The 14133-nt window shown below is 34.7% G+C and overlaps 1 protein-coding gene across 1 annotated transcript; it reads right to left on the bottom strand.

The window, feature by feature from the left end:
- Positions 1 to 365: 365 nt before the first annotated feature.
- LOC107809674 (ATP-dependent Clp protease ATP-binding subunit CLPT1, chloroplastic) lies at positions 366 to 6521 on the bottom strand. The gene is made up of 6 exons (XM_016634331.2): positions 6148 to 6521; positions 6023 to 6058; positions 5735 to 5844; positions 5396 to 5575; positions 757 to 884; positions 366 to 688 (listed from the first exon to the last, which is right to left on the bottom strand). The coding sequence occupies exons 1-6, from the start codon at positions 6366 to 6368 to the stop codon at positions 656 to 658; spliced, it is 708 nt and encodes a 235-aa protein (XP_016489817.1). The 5' UTR covers positions 6369 to 6521; the 3' UTR covers positions 366 to 655.
- Positions 6522 to 14133: the final 7612 nt, after the last annotated feature.

The raw sequence follows: 14133 nt of genomic DNA, 5'->3' as shown, positions 1-14133 counted from the left end.
GAAAAATCAAAAAACGAGCAATCAAGATGTTAGAGTAAGTCATTCACTGTAAATAAAGAAACTTCCTTAAATCTTTATCGGAGGTCAAATTCAAATGTAACCATTTCACAAACCTATCGTGGGTGAGAATTACGAGAAACATCAGCCTGACTTGTGCTCTAATTTACTAGTCCAAGCTGAGATCAGGTGTTCAAAAACTTCAGACTCCATGTAGGAACTTGTTTTACTAGATCAAATTTCACTTGATTTAATCTTATCAGTAAAATGAGAATATCAAGTAAACATAGTTGACCCCTAGGCAAAAGAATTCGGATCTTAGACTGCCATCATTTCGTTATAGATGTAGACAGAGAACAGTCTATAAGTAAAAGAAAACACTCCCCCAAGCCCAAAAAAGGGGGGACTGTCGAAATGACTACTGCAATTTGAGATACTACAGCATTGAAATTGACGGTATTAATGTTGCCGTTTAGATTACAGAATGTCTTCCACCGAATAAAAAAAGAGAGGAAAAATCAATGCTAAATGTGTATGGGGCAAAATTGCTACAAGGCCAAACACACTTTTTAATAAGCTCTTCCGCAGCAGAAAGCCAGAAACTAGTTGAAGATTGCGAGAGCAAGGATGCATCAATTTATTGTTCCTCCAAAGACACTTATTTATAGCTCATCTCAATGTCCTTGTCCATCTGCAAACAAGAAAGGATGTGAGTGTCGCATTGAGGGACTAATAATAATAGAAATCCAGTGAACTTACAGATCTGGCTAGCTCTTTAGCCTTCTCGTCATCAAAACCAAGTGTAGCCATTATTTTATGCCCAGCTGATTCCTTTTCTGACCAAATACCAAGAGCCAGATATGCTATGGTTATCTCCCCACTTTCACCTGGATCACGAGATCATACTTCATTACAAAATACATGTAAAGAAGAGTCTGAATGTCTGATGATGCTTGCCATGTATCTCCAGATAGATGAGCCTGGCTTAAGATTTTTAGCTCAATGTTGGCATCCTTAGTTTTATTATTGTGTTTCACCATGCATTTCCATGGCTAAGTAGTCATTCCAAAATTATGGTGTTTCATCCTCTTCATTATTAATTTTTTTATCAATAACATAATAACACGTCACAACACTGGATAAAGATATTGATTATGATGTTCCAAGGAAACAGGTGAACAAGCTTGTCTCACAGGCTTAGGTCGCATAGCTACTGAGTCAGTAACTTAGACTCGAAATGACTCAGGAACTTGACACAACAAATCTGAAATGATTTTAAAATGGCAGTCAGAAATTCTTTTTTTTTTTTTTTTTTTTTTCTTTTTTTTAGGATAACTGAGAAATTCTCGAGGAACAGTGGCATACGTTATAGTCAGAAAATCTAAAGATGGTGAGACCATTGGATGATGTGGTTGTTTTTCTGGCAATAGATGTGATTCTATTACTTCAAGATGGGGAAAATAAAAACAAACACTCTGGATGTCCTAATTCAAATGACATTTCTTCTATTTTGTAATATCTAAAATGATTTACTACCTTCCCACTGATATATTCTAAATCGCTTCAACATTTCAAGATGCAAGTAAATTTGACCTAGTAAATTCTTAATTTAATTCGAACTTCCCGATCAAACTTTTTAACCATTACTTTTAATTTCTTTTTCTACTTCTACTTACATAAGACAGAAACCAAATTAACACCTTAAACTTCGTGTTCAGTCAAATGGTATCACCTGAAATGAAACTGAGGCAATAGTATAATCTTCAAAGTACTGTTTGAGGTGGTCTTACCCCATTAGTAAAGTCTGTCTTCCAAAATCAGGTTGAGAAGAGCAGAAGAACATTAGTAAATGGAGCAGCTTAAAGAGAATATACTTCTACTGAAGGAGCCTCAAGCGGCCAAAACATATCTTGATTTGACCTTGAGCTAAGCACATCAAATCTCTAGAAATGTAAGGATATGAAAGGTGCCTATTTGTATACATGAGACACAGTTTGAAGAAATAAGGACAGGATATAGCAGGCAGACATTGTGTGCAAGCACAGCAGATGCTTTGTAAGTAAATCAATTCCTAAAATAACTTAACTTTATCAAAGTTTTCCTTTTTATGGACGAGGAACTTTATTAAAGTTTATGGTATAAAGTTAACGAAATCATACAGGTACACCTTAAAAGTTCATAATGCGGACGAATTAGACCTAAAACCACATGGAGGAGTTATTTTAATCACATGGAAAGGAGTTATTTGAAGGGGAAAGGCAGCATGAATCCAGGATTAAAAACAGAAGCTTATTAAACTTGTATTGCTGGTGTAAAAGACATGTCATGGAAAATATGGAACAATATATGGATTTTCTAGAGGAGCTAGGAGGAATGTAGTTGTCTTGTTGTATATGTTTGGATGTTTGTAATTTTGTATCATCTTGATACCTTTTAATAAAATCTTACCTTATTAAAAAAAAGGAGTTATTTTAATTAGACGACTTCTCGGGACCATGCAAACCTCATAAAGACCTAATGAAGAATAGAACTCAATGACAACAAAAAATCCTTAAAGGCGATACCAACCACTTGAGATTAAATCTTAATTGTTTGTTTTACACTTACATCAGATCTAATGTTTGTCATTAGAGATTCTATATCAGTGTAGGGATAAGTACAAAATTTAGAAAATCTCTAGTTTTAGATAACCCCTAATTTGCCTTATACGACAATCTAATTAGTACTAGAATGAAATATATCTGAATTCAGATGGATGGCCTGCATATAGACATGCCCACCCCATAGCAGAAAAAAAACTACGTACGCTTCTTTCTTTCCCTTGATTAGTGGAACAATCAAAGAAAATACAGTGCATAATAGGATTATAATTTACAGGAGACACCGAATCCATCAGTTCTATTTTGTGGTACCACTACCACTTCCACAGTTTTACTGCCACTTCACCTCATGCATGATCAATCAATAGGACTGGGCTGAATCTAATGGGAAGCAACCAAAGCAAGTAAGCCACAACCACTACAAATCTATTACAAGGAGTATATTTGAGACACAACCAACCCGGAAAAGATTGTACTCTAGTCAATATTTTCATGCCGTACCCCTCTTCGGTCCATGCATGTAATGGCACTTACATGCCTCAATTAGGTCCATAAAGGGATCCAACTTCACCAATATCCAGCGAACTAATAGGTGTAATTCAAGGAGCTAACAAATTTAGCTAGTCTAGATAAATTTATAACAAAAACCATAAATTTATCTGAATATTTGCAGTTTCAAGTTTACATCAACAAAAAGACTCATTGGGCATTTAGCCCTAAGTTTGTATAGAAGGAAAATGACACCCTCAAAACATCTGAAGTTTCTTTCTTTCCAAATGCTTCAAAAACATGCTGACACCATTTTCCATATGCATTTTGTAGCCAACCCTGCTATCCAGAGATGAGAGACCCAAGCTAACATATGCTCATTTAATGGTATAGGGCATTACCCTGTTCATTCCAAAAAGGTTTTAAAACATACTCCTAAATCCTAATGTCTCTGGCAGCTTGACAGGGGACGAAAATGGTTGATGTTTTCTGATTCTTGTATACACATGTAACACCTGTTTCATAGTATTATTCCACTTTTTGCAAGATTATCATGTTTAGGCAAGCTTCCTGGAACTTTCTTGGAATTATGGCTTTCCACATAAGTTCCCCGACACAGTTTAGGAACATTTACGACGAAATCTGGTTACCCATTTTCTCTCTATTCTCTAATTTCACATGTGTCTTGGGGGTATTATGGACACTTCCTACTTTTTCAATGCCCATAATACCCTTTGTGAAAATAAGTAGGATTTTGTAAGATTCAAATTTGGATCTCAATCTCTCTCATAAAATTAATTATGAATTTTTTCCAATGCATAGAAGAAATAAATATTGTGATAGAGGGAAAATTTTACTTTTCCATGCGCGCCTAATGCGTTGAAATACAAGCAATTACTATGCAAGCAAACCCTACACCTTTTATTAGTTGTAGTAGCTCCTCCATTTCTTTCACTTGCCAATACCCTAAACCGAATACCACAATATATGCCATGCCATGTACACGCCATTTGTTATAGTTCCTTCCCTTCCCTAAAACGAATACTTATATCTCCTCTCTTCTTTCAATGTAACTAATAGAAGGTGTATATTGGCTTAGGGTTTGCATGCCCAATAATTAACTTAACGAGAGAATGAAATTCAAATTTGGATCATACAACCCCTACTTTTTTTCACGGATAGGGCATGATGGACATTGAAAAGTAGGAAGTGTCCATAATAGCCCAAAGACACGTGTGAAGAGAAGAGAAAGATTAAAAAATGGGTTGTTGGTACAAAAGACTAGAGAGAGAAGTTTTGGTTTTAAGATGCAAGCTTGTAATTTCAAATTTAGGTTAAATACATGCAGAAACAAGTAGAGAAATAAATCTATTGGTCACCACTGGATCAGATGTAAAGCAATCTCAAATTTTGCCTTCAATATCTCTCTCTTTGATCATCTCTTCGTTTCTTGATAAGATGATTCCAATAAGGAAGTACATGAAACAGTTAGTGAAAGCAAGACAAGTTGTCTCTGCTTTTCACTCCATGTACTTATATTCCCTTCAGGATACCAGTTCTCACAGGAAAAACCAATCTCAAACCCACACACACAATCACTGCCTTCCACCTCTTTTGTTGTCACCGCCACCACAACTCACAACCCCATTGCTGCCGCCACCACCACCATCAATAAGTCTCACGTCCTGGACCACCTCCTCCACCACATTATCTGCCCTTCTTCCACCACCTCAAAAAAAGAATTAAAGAAAGTAAAAAAATGACATGGAAAACACATGGCAACGCGCGTGCATTACACTGCCAACTTAAATCTCGTTTTGGCCACTCAGAGTGATCAAAATTCCACTTTGAAAATGTTCAGGCGGTAATAGGTCCCTCGCAATTCCACTTTGAAGATGTTCAGGGGATAATAGGTCCCTCGCACAGTTTGAGTGCATAACTGGAAATCTGGTTATAGTTTAGGGGGATTTTATGTACTATCCCTATTCTACTTCTTGTCATTAATAAGACCTTATGCATACACATATGTGTACTGGGAAAATGGTATACTATCTAGAGCCGATGTCACTGTTAAAACCTCTCAAGTAAATCTGATATATCTTAAGCTTTATATGTGCATAGTATACTTGCAGGGGTTGTTCTGCACATACCCATAAATGATTTTATATATATCTATATCTATCTATCTATCTATCTATCTATCTATCTATCTATCTATCTATCTATCTATATATATATATATATATATGTAGATCTCATTAACAAAAAAAATATATATGTAGAAATCTAATAAAAAGCAATGATTTTACCTGATTTCAATTTCTCATCAACTGCCCAGTCAAGAGCCCTTTGAGCTGGTTCAGTAAGGGGAGGATGCTCTGGACTGAAAAAATACATATCAGATTTTCCAAGCAACTTCACAGTTTCTTCCCTCGCCTTGAGAAGGGTTACACCGTTTGCTCTCAAAAACTTGGCAGCCAAACTGGTTCCTAGCAAAACAGATCTCTCTTCATTCAAAATCAAAAAGAAACTATCCTCCTAATCTAATAGACAAAGTATGATTCATATTTCATAAACAAACATGCATGCCCCACGCTAGGTGTCAAAATGTAGTTTTTACAGCAGCATCCACTGAGTTCAATGCTAACCTTCGACCAAGATTCCCATTAAAAGAGCTTCGGTGCCAGTATTTGGGTACTTGAGCTTCCTTGCTTCTAATTCAGCCATTGCAAATGCCTTTATTGCTCTTGCCGACCATCTACAACAATTATTCAAAAGCTTCTCTTATATCACAAAACCAAATGGATACAAAAATTCATAAAGCCGACCCCAACTGATTTGGGATTGAGGCATAGTTGATTGATTGACTGATTTCTATTAAACTGTATAACACTGCTTAATTCGTACAATTAGAAATCAAAATTAAGCAGACATACCTGGGCTGTATATCAGAAGGAGCTCTCTCTGGTTTTCTGCAATACAAAAACCAACCGTCGCAAACAAAATTCTGTTAATTTACAAGCAAATGAAAAAGCAAACACAGAGCAACATGAAAGCTTACGCAGTTGGGAGGCTGAAGGAGACCGTTGCCACGGTCGAACGACGCCGTTTGAGAGCAAAAACGTTCAAATTCTGCGGCCGAATAGAGACCATTCCGCCAGTAAAAGAAGAAGCTAGAATCTTACAATACTTTTGAGTTAGAGTATTATTATCATTTTGTCTATTGTAAGAAGTCGAAGTTGAAGACGGGATTGAAAGTAATGAAAAACTGTGAGTCGCCATTGGCTACAAGAAAACCCTAATTTAGGTAAAAAGAACAGAAATTATTTAAATTTTCTTCTCTCGTCTCCTTCCGTGCAGAATTTATACTTTCTAGCTGTTACAAATGTGCTGATTAACAATGTACGTAGCGTACAAGCTTCAACTGAGGTGGATAGAACTGGAAAAGATAATATACACTTGAAGAAGAGGGAGGGAACAAGTAAAGATAGCACGGTATAGCCAGTTTTCACATTGGTCATCTAAAAATAGTCCGCCTTTACCAAGTCAATGAAAAATAGTATACTGGAGTTCGGTGCACCTGTGTATCAACTCCAGCATATTATGCTGGACCGATATACTTTGCTGACTCCGGTATATATACTGGTGATTGGACACCGGTGCTCCAAACTCCAGTATATCATGCTGGACAAATATACTTGCTGGAACTCTAGTATATTATGCTGAAGTTCTACTGTACTTATGCTGGAACTCCATCGTATTATGCTGGAGTTCCAGCATACTTATCCTGGAACTCCAGTATAATATGCTGGAGTTCAAGTATACTTATGCTGCAACTCCAGCATAATATACTGACGTATTTTCCGGGTTTTGAAAAGTATTTTTTCTCAAATTTATTTTTACATGAAAAGTGGCTAAATTTTGATTACTTTTGAAACTAGCTATTTTTAAACGACCAGTTGTAAATCTGGCTATTTTTGAATTTTTGCTAGGGAACAATGATAGCTGGGCCGAGCTCAGACTGATACCCAATCATCAACATGGGCCTAAGTGTAACTGGGCAAGTTTGGATTTACAAAAGGAACCCCTAATAATGGAATGTGAATTCTTATAGGCGTATTATCACTTTAGCCCGCCCAAAAACTATTTACAAAATTCTGATTTTTGTATATAATATACAGAATGTATATATATACAAAAACTATAGATTTTTTTGACTATTATTTTAAAAGCGATTAGACAGCATCATTTTTATTATCACTTTTAGGCCGCACAGAAACTATTTACTCGGTAGCCGAAAAAGTGTATAAAATCTGTACTATAATTTTTGTATATAACATACAGAATATATATATATATATATATATATATATATATATATATATATAGTGTCACCAGCAGACCAAAAACCTAGTAACACTATATATATATATAGTGTCACTTTCCTATATTCTTATATATAGCGGCTATACAGTGTCACTTCCCTATATTCTTATATTGTATACTCGCCCACCCAAAAAAGAATTGATATATAATATTCCTATAATAATTTTGTCTCTCTGCCGTAAATTTTATGAGTTAAAATGCATTTTACAATTAATTCTTTATATATCATGATAAGGAAAGGAATACGAGAATGAGGGCATGAAGTATGAAAAAATTATCATCTAATTAAGAGTTTCCAATATTTTGGAGGAAGTTATACATTTCAAAGCATTTACCAAATTCTTCAAGTTATGCAAATGCCAATTGATTTCAGTGTAATAATTTCAAAATTGAGCATTTTGGCGTCATTTATAATGCCGCTTAGATTGTTCTGTCCAATTTGGTCCAAGATATGAAAATATGATTACAATAATGGTGCCTGCTTAAGTGAAAAAATATTAATCAACAACTATGTGAAATCACACCTTCTTCCACTGAATGGAGGATCGTTGTCCTTTCCTCATAAGTGCAATAATCATAAACAATATGGTGATTGGATATTTGGCTATTTGCACATCCAAGTTCAGCAATACAATGGCTATAGATGCATAGTGTTGTTATCATGCGGAGGTGTATTAGTATTCATATTTTATTTACTTACAAAAAAATGGTTGGCTTATTGAGTTGGTCACATTATAAGTGATGCGACTAAATTGACCTACCGATTTTTTCAATGTATGATATTCTTCTTGATTATGATTATGATACCAATAAAAGTGAAATTACCACGCAACTTCCGTATAGAGGTGGAACTAGGATTTTAGTTTTATGGGTTCGAAATTTTGGAACAACGACATCAAATACTAATAAATGAGTTCTAAAATTAATATTTGCTCGTATTATTGAATTTTTTAACTTAAATATACTATTTAATTTAGCAAAAGCTACTGGGTTCAGCCGAACCCATAACCAAGCTTTTAGCTCCGCCCTGCTTCCATAGTTCCTCTAGCTGCCAATTAGTATAGTGTTTGCGGATAGATACTCATTTTTAGCCATCACATAGATCATGCCTCAAGTGTAGCAGCCATTTTCTTATTCCCACTTTCACCATCTTCCCTTTGATTAGAACCTTCTATTATGCATTTTGCACTTGTTGATAGCTTTGCAGAAAAATTATTTAATTATTTGGTGTCTAAATATATTAATTCAATTATGAATTTGTATCAGAGAAAGTTTACTATATATTAAGATTGATTATTATTAAAAAATAAAAAGAATAAAATTCAATTTACCCCATTAACCTTCAAGGCTTGAGAAAACAAATATCTCCTTACCTCTTGAATGAAAAAGAAACCTACTACTACTAGTGTATTGTTTTTCCGTGAGACTTTTTTCTTTGAAATAATTGATCTTTTCTTTTTCTATAATATAATAATAATTCATATTTATTAGATATATAAGCTGGACATACGTTTGCATAAACATACTAGTAGGGATAGCCCGGGATTTGCCCGGGCCCAACATAAACAATCTATATTGTTTCATTACGCTATGTTACTTCTGATTCTCACCATAACATTTTGACTTTCTCTTATGAGAGGTCTCACTAATTTTTCAAATTCTTTGTCATGACTTTTTGTAAGTGCTAAAGAGAAATATAAAAAATATTACTACTGTAAATATATGTATAGTGACAATATTTGCAAGGACCCAAAAGCAAAGCGCATAAAGTTCTTTATCCTTTGACTTTTAAATTTTAGTTTTCAATATCATATAAGTTCGTCAAAAAGTAGATCGAGCTGAGCGTGTTGTGAACTAAATCATCAGAAAGGACAGACCCTGTATCCAAAATGTGCGAGCCTAATTGATCTGCACAAAGTTAAAAGGAGTATCCATGAAAATGTTTATGATCATTATTATTTCAAAAATGAGTTGATAACAGTATTGCTGAAGTAGAATCAAGTGAAACTTTATTAAAATATTAGTAAATGAATAGCATAACGTATGTAAATACAAGTATTGATAATGAGCGAAGGAACATACCAATTTACATTTGATAACTTTAATGAAATTGGTAAAACTATATCTCAAGAAGGCTAGTACATGCCACCTCTATTAATATTTCCAGATGTAAGCCATTTCTTCTCAGGAAAAGCATGTAATTGTATCTCGCAAAGAACTCGTTGTATAGAGAACACATACTAACAGGAAAACTCTATCAATATGAGATCCATAAGCACGCTAGTCAACATATTCAAAGACTTTTTTGCCTAAATCAAGTTAAAATCAGAGGACTCTTAGTTAGGTCTCTTAGTTTACTGGAAAATTATACTTAACTCCTTTGTTTCGCCTTTCGCCATTCCTTCTTATTTGTACAAGACCTTTTAGTTGGCGAGTTTGTATCTTTGTGTCAAATGAATAAGCTTTACTAACTGGACCTTTTCAATGCAGTCAAATTCGTCCATAACTTGCACTAATCAAGTGATTTATCAAAAACTCTTCTTATGTGTCTAAACAACAGCAACAACTAGTTTGAGTGTGAACTCTTTGACGGTTTTATATGAGTATGAACTTCAGCTAACAAATGGAGCAACTATAAAGTATCCTACATAACTGATATGTCTTCTTAAGTAGAAAATTTACTTGCCAAATGAAAACATCAAGGCCATTTAACAATTGTCATCTAATGTTTTTTTTACAAATGGAAAGAATGCGGGTAAGAAATAACATCTTCTGTATCTTATGCCATAGTTTAATGTCTAGCAAGCCGAAACAGTATCTGAAAATATAAACACCAACTAACTTTAGTTATAGCCACTAAGAACCACTAAGCTTGGAAAGTAGGTAAGGAACCCAAATTGGATGTTTCAAAATTTTGCCCTACAATAATAGCTGCACAATACTTTTTGCAATCATGCAAAAAACCTAATTATACAAAATAATTTACACAAGCTAGTTACCTAAGATACTATGAGAAGGAAATTCAAAACACTGTTAAGAAATGGAGAGTATGTTGTCCAGATAAGGCCACATGTGCTCAAGAAATTTATTGAGTCAGTCCAGCTTCGGCAACATATAAAGATAATAATTATGTATAATAACTAAGCAACTCTAAAGATGCAGGTTAAACATGTAACTGAATACATACAAGGTCATTATCCAGACAATAAACCCAACTAGTAATTTCAGGAAGTAATTACTGCAAGCTTTGAGAATCTTGCTCGACTAATAGATGAATAACAGGTCTTGATAGAGTAAATGATTTCAAAGGTATTGATTGTGTAAAATAGAAAATATTATCTCTTCCAATGATAAAAGTGCAGAAGTAAGACATATGGAATATATCAATGAGCAAAGAAGGAGACATAAGTTAAATATGAGCAAAGTTCTAACGTTCCAACAACATGGCTACTAACTGACATATATTAAAGTACTCAACATTTTATACCTTTAAGATAGTAATCAGAAATAGTAGTTTGGTCTTGAGTGTTTATTTTAATTTGAGCAATTCATACACTCTTATTTATATCCAACCAGAAAGGCTAACTAAACAACTCAGACTATCCAAATCTTTACTTTGAGACAAAGAACGAAAAAAATCAAAGCTCTATAATTTACAGGTTATACATTAAAGATTACAGTCTGATTATCAATTTATTGAAGCTCAGTGAAGTCAAACTTATAAACCTTCAAACAATAGAGCCGTAATAAAAGGCCCAACACGATAGATTAGCAAACTAACTTTTTTAACTATGCGCTTACCTTGAAAGAGCAAAACGGAGTAGTGAAGAACGTCACCAAAGTCGTGAAGATGAACAAATTGTTTTGATCTTTATGCTCTGTGTTTCATAGAAACGCAGCTATAGAATTACAACAAAATACCTAAAAAGAACTTTTAAAACCAATAGCTTGAGTTTTATATCATGCAAAGGATTATATGTTATTGGTACCTACTAAATCCAAACCAATAACAAGAAGAATAAGTTTTAGTCAAGATAAAAATGAACCATCAAATAGAGTGCTTATTTCATGACCAATTGGTTCTGGAATATATGAAATTTTGTTTTAGCTAAATAAGAACTGCAAGATTTATTCATATTAGGTTCCTATAACTATAAGTATGTATAGCTGCAATTAAACAAACTACAAGATGACATAAAAGTGGGTAATCAGGCATGTCCAATGGTCCACTCTACTCTTAGTTACTATCGTTCTTCAAGGAAGAAAAATTTAAGTTTATGTCCTTATCTCCATTATATAGGATGTGGAAAGGTATTCAAGGAGGAAAACTGCAGAGGGTAAGCTACCAAGATACAAAGTTCTATACTACAGGGATCAATACATCCTTAAACACATGACAACTAGCTTTAACCCAAGCTTCATTCATATTCCAAGGCGAAACTTTGTCAAGTTCTCAGTTTCGAGTAGTAACAATTCCAAAGGGTATTGGCATGTGCAAATTAATATTGTGTGTAAATTTAAGTATCTCTAAAGCTAACACAATGAACATTACCTTTTTCAACTAAGAACACTTTTTGAATGATCTAGGACATGCCTTTGACACTTTTAAATAATGTTGCTTTATTACAATTTTTTATTGGCATCTCTAAAGCGTTGAAAAAAGTATAGTCATACTTAATCGCAATCTATATGCCAAAATAATGAAAGTATAATTTCTTAAAATGTTATTCTTGCGTAATATTCTCTCGGGCATCTTATTTTTTTCGATTGTGCTGTAATTTTACCATTTTGTAAGCCCGAACCAATATCAAAGTACCAGATACAACATAGCTAGGGAAAAACTTTTTAAACCCATGCAATTACCCTGATAGAGCAAAAGTGCAGCTGGAAGATGACGATGTTACCAGTGTTGCAAGAAGATGACCAAATCACTCTGTTATTCAAGGAAATCCAGTAACAGATGTAACCTTCGATTAATCTTTTTTGAGAATCTCAGTAGAAGTCAAAATTTTAATTTTGGCAAAACAATGTGCGAAAATCAAAGAGAAGAAAGTATCAAAACCCAAAGAAAAACAGAGAGGAAACAAAGCAAATCAAAAGGATTTACTTTGGTAGAAGAAGCTTGAGTGGCGAAGAAATATGCGTCAAAAATTGAGGAGAGAGAAAATTATTCTTCAAACTCGGTAGCGGTGATTGCCACAGCATATGTAGAAAATGACCTACTACATATGATCCGAATAGTTAACAACAAATAAGGACATAATAGACAATTTAAAGCAAATAGCACATCAAATGACCAGACTGCCCTCGTCATAAGCAGGCATGTTGACGGAGAGCTCTCTGCTATTCTCTCTTCTAAGAAGTAAAGGAAATTCAGATAAGATGCTAATTGGTTTACGTTACCAAGGCATTTCTTTCAATACCTTCAATTGTTTTCTTACTAAAGCATTCTCATGTTAGGCTATTCGAAAACGATCTTGAGTTCTTTGAATAGTTGCAGTTGTTCCTCAGGTAAATGGTGAAAATATGTAGGGGAATAACACGGAATAATAATAATAATAATAATAATAATAATAATAATAATAATAATAATAATGCAATAATATTATTTGTGAGTAGATACACAAATTAGCTTGAGTCGTGCTAGGCATTATCCTAAGAAACTATTTTAGCAGTGTGAAATATTTCTCCAGGATTAAACAAGCTTACCTCTATTTTATTTAGAGGATACAGGTCGTGACGACACCTAGTCCCGACGACTAGGTAAGCCTATCAATGCGGAAACAACACAACTTGCGGAAATAAATAATTAAAACTGAACAACTAGAAGAAAAACTATATATAAATGCCGCTAGACATATACAATCAATATCGCGGAAGTCCACAATATCATCCCCAAAACCCGGAAACTCACTGGAACACAAGCTAACAGAATGTAATACACTGCTCTAACCCCAGAATGTCTAAAAACAACAGTACAAAAGGAAGGCTAACTATTAAGAGGTAGAATAAGATAGAGACTCCTCGGCCTGCGGATGTGGCAGTGTACCTCGAAGTCTCTGCTAGATCTCTCCGCCTCGGGAGTGATACGCCTGGGTGGAGGTACCTGGATCTGCACTTGAAAAACATGCGTAGAAGGGGCATGAGTACACCACATCGGTACTCAGTAAGTGCCAAGCCTAACCTTGGTCGGGTAGTGACGAGGAAGGTCAGGGCCCTACTAAGATTAAACATAATAGTAAATTTGCAACAGTATGAAATAAACAGTATAAATGAGTACAACTATGAAGTAAGACAGGGTACACAAGGCAACAAATAATACACAGAGAATAAGGTAACACAGAGTAAAACAACTCAATACCAGTAACAACAACGAGGATCTCCCAGGATACCGTCCTGTAGTCCATTTCATCAGTTGTCCAAGGATCTCCCGGGATACCGTCCCGTAACCCATCATATGTGTATATCCGAAAGATCTCCCGGGATACTGTCCTGTAGTCCATCATATGTACATATCCGAAGGATCTCCCAGGATACCGTCCCGTAGTCCAACTATCAGTGCGCGGGGATCTACCGAAATTCGTTCCGTAGTCCCAAAGTAAATGTGCAGGGGGATCTACTGGGAATCTAACCCGTAGTCCCAAAGTAAACAAACAAGGGG

Source organism: Nicotiana tabacum, chromosome 6 (genome assembly GCF_000715075.1).
Source record: "Nicotiana tabacum cultivar K326 chromosome 6, ASM71507v2, whole genome shotgun sequence".
Taxonomy (NCBI): domain Eukaryota; kingdom Viridiplantae; phylum Streptophyta; class Magnoliopsida; order Solanales; family Solanaceae; genus Nicotiana; species Nicotiana tabacum.
The sequence above is the reverse complement of the archived record's forward strand: the minus strand, read 5'-3'. Positions and strand labels throughout refer to the sequence as shown.

Bases quoted from the DNA above. Each gene is read 5' to 3' on its own strand.
- LOC107809674 (XM_016634331.2), bottom strand. From the start codon at position 6,368: ATGGCGACTCACAGTTTTTCATTACTTTCAATCCCGTCTTCAACTTCG. The intron at 5,845-6,022 runs GTATGTCTGCTT...TAATTGTTGTAG, and splicing joins CCTTCTGATATACAGCCCAG to ATGGTCGGCAAGAGCAATAA. The intron at 885-5,395 runs GTAAAATCATTG...CTCGTGATCCAG, and splicing joins TGATGAGAAATTGAAATCAG to GTGAAAGTGGGGAGATAACC.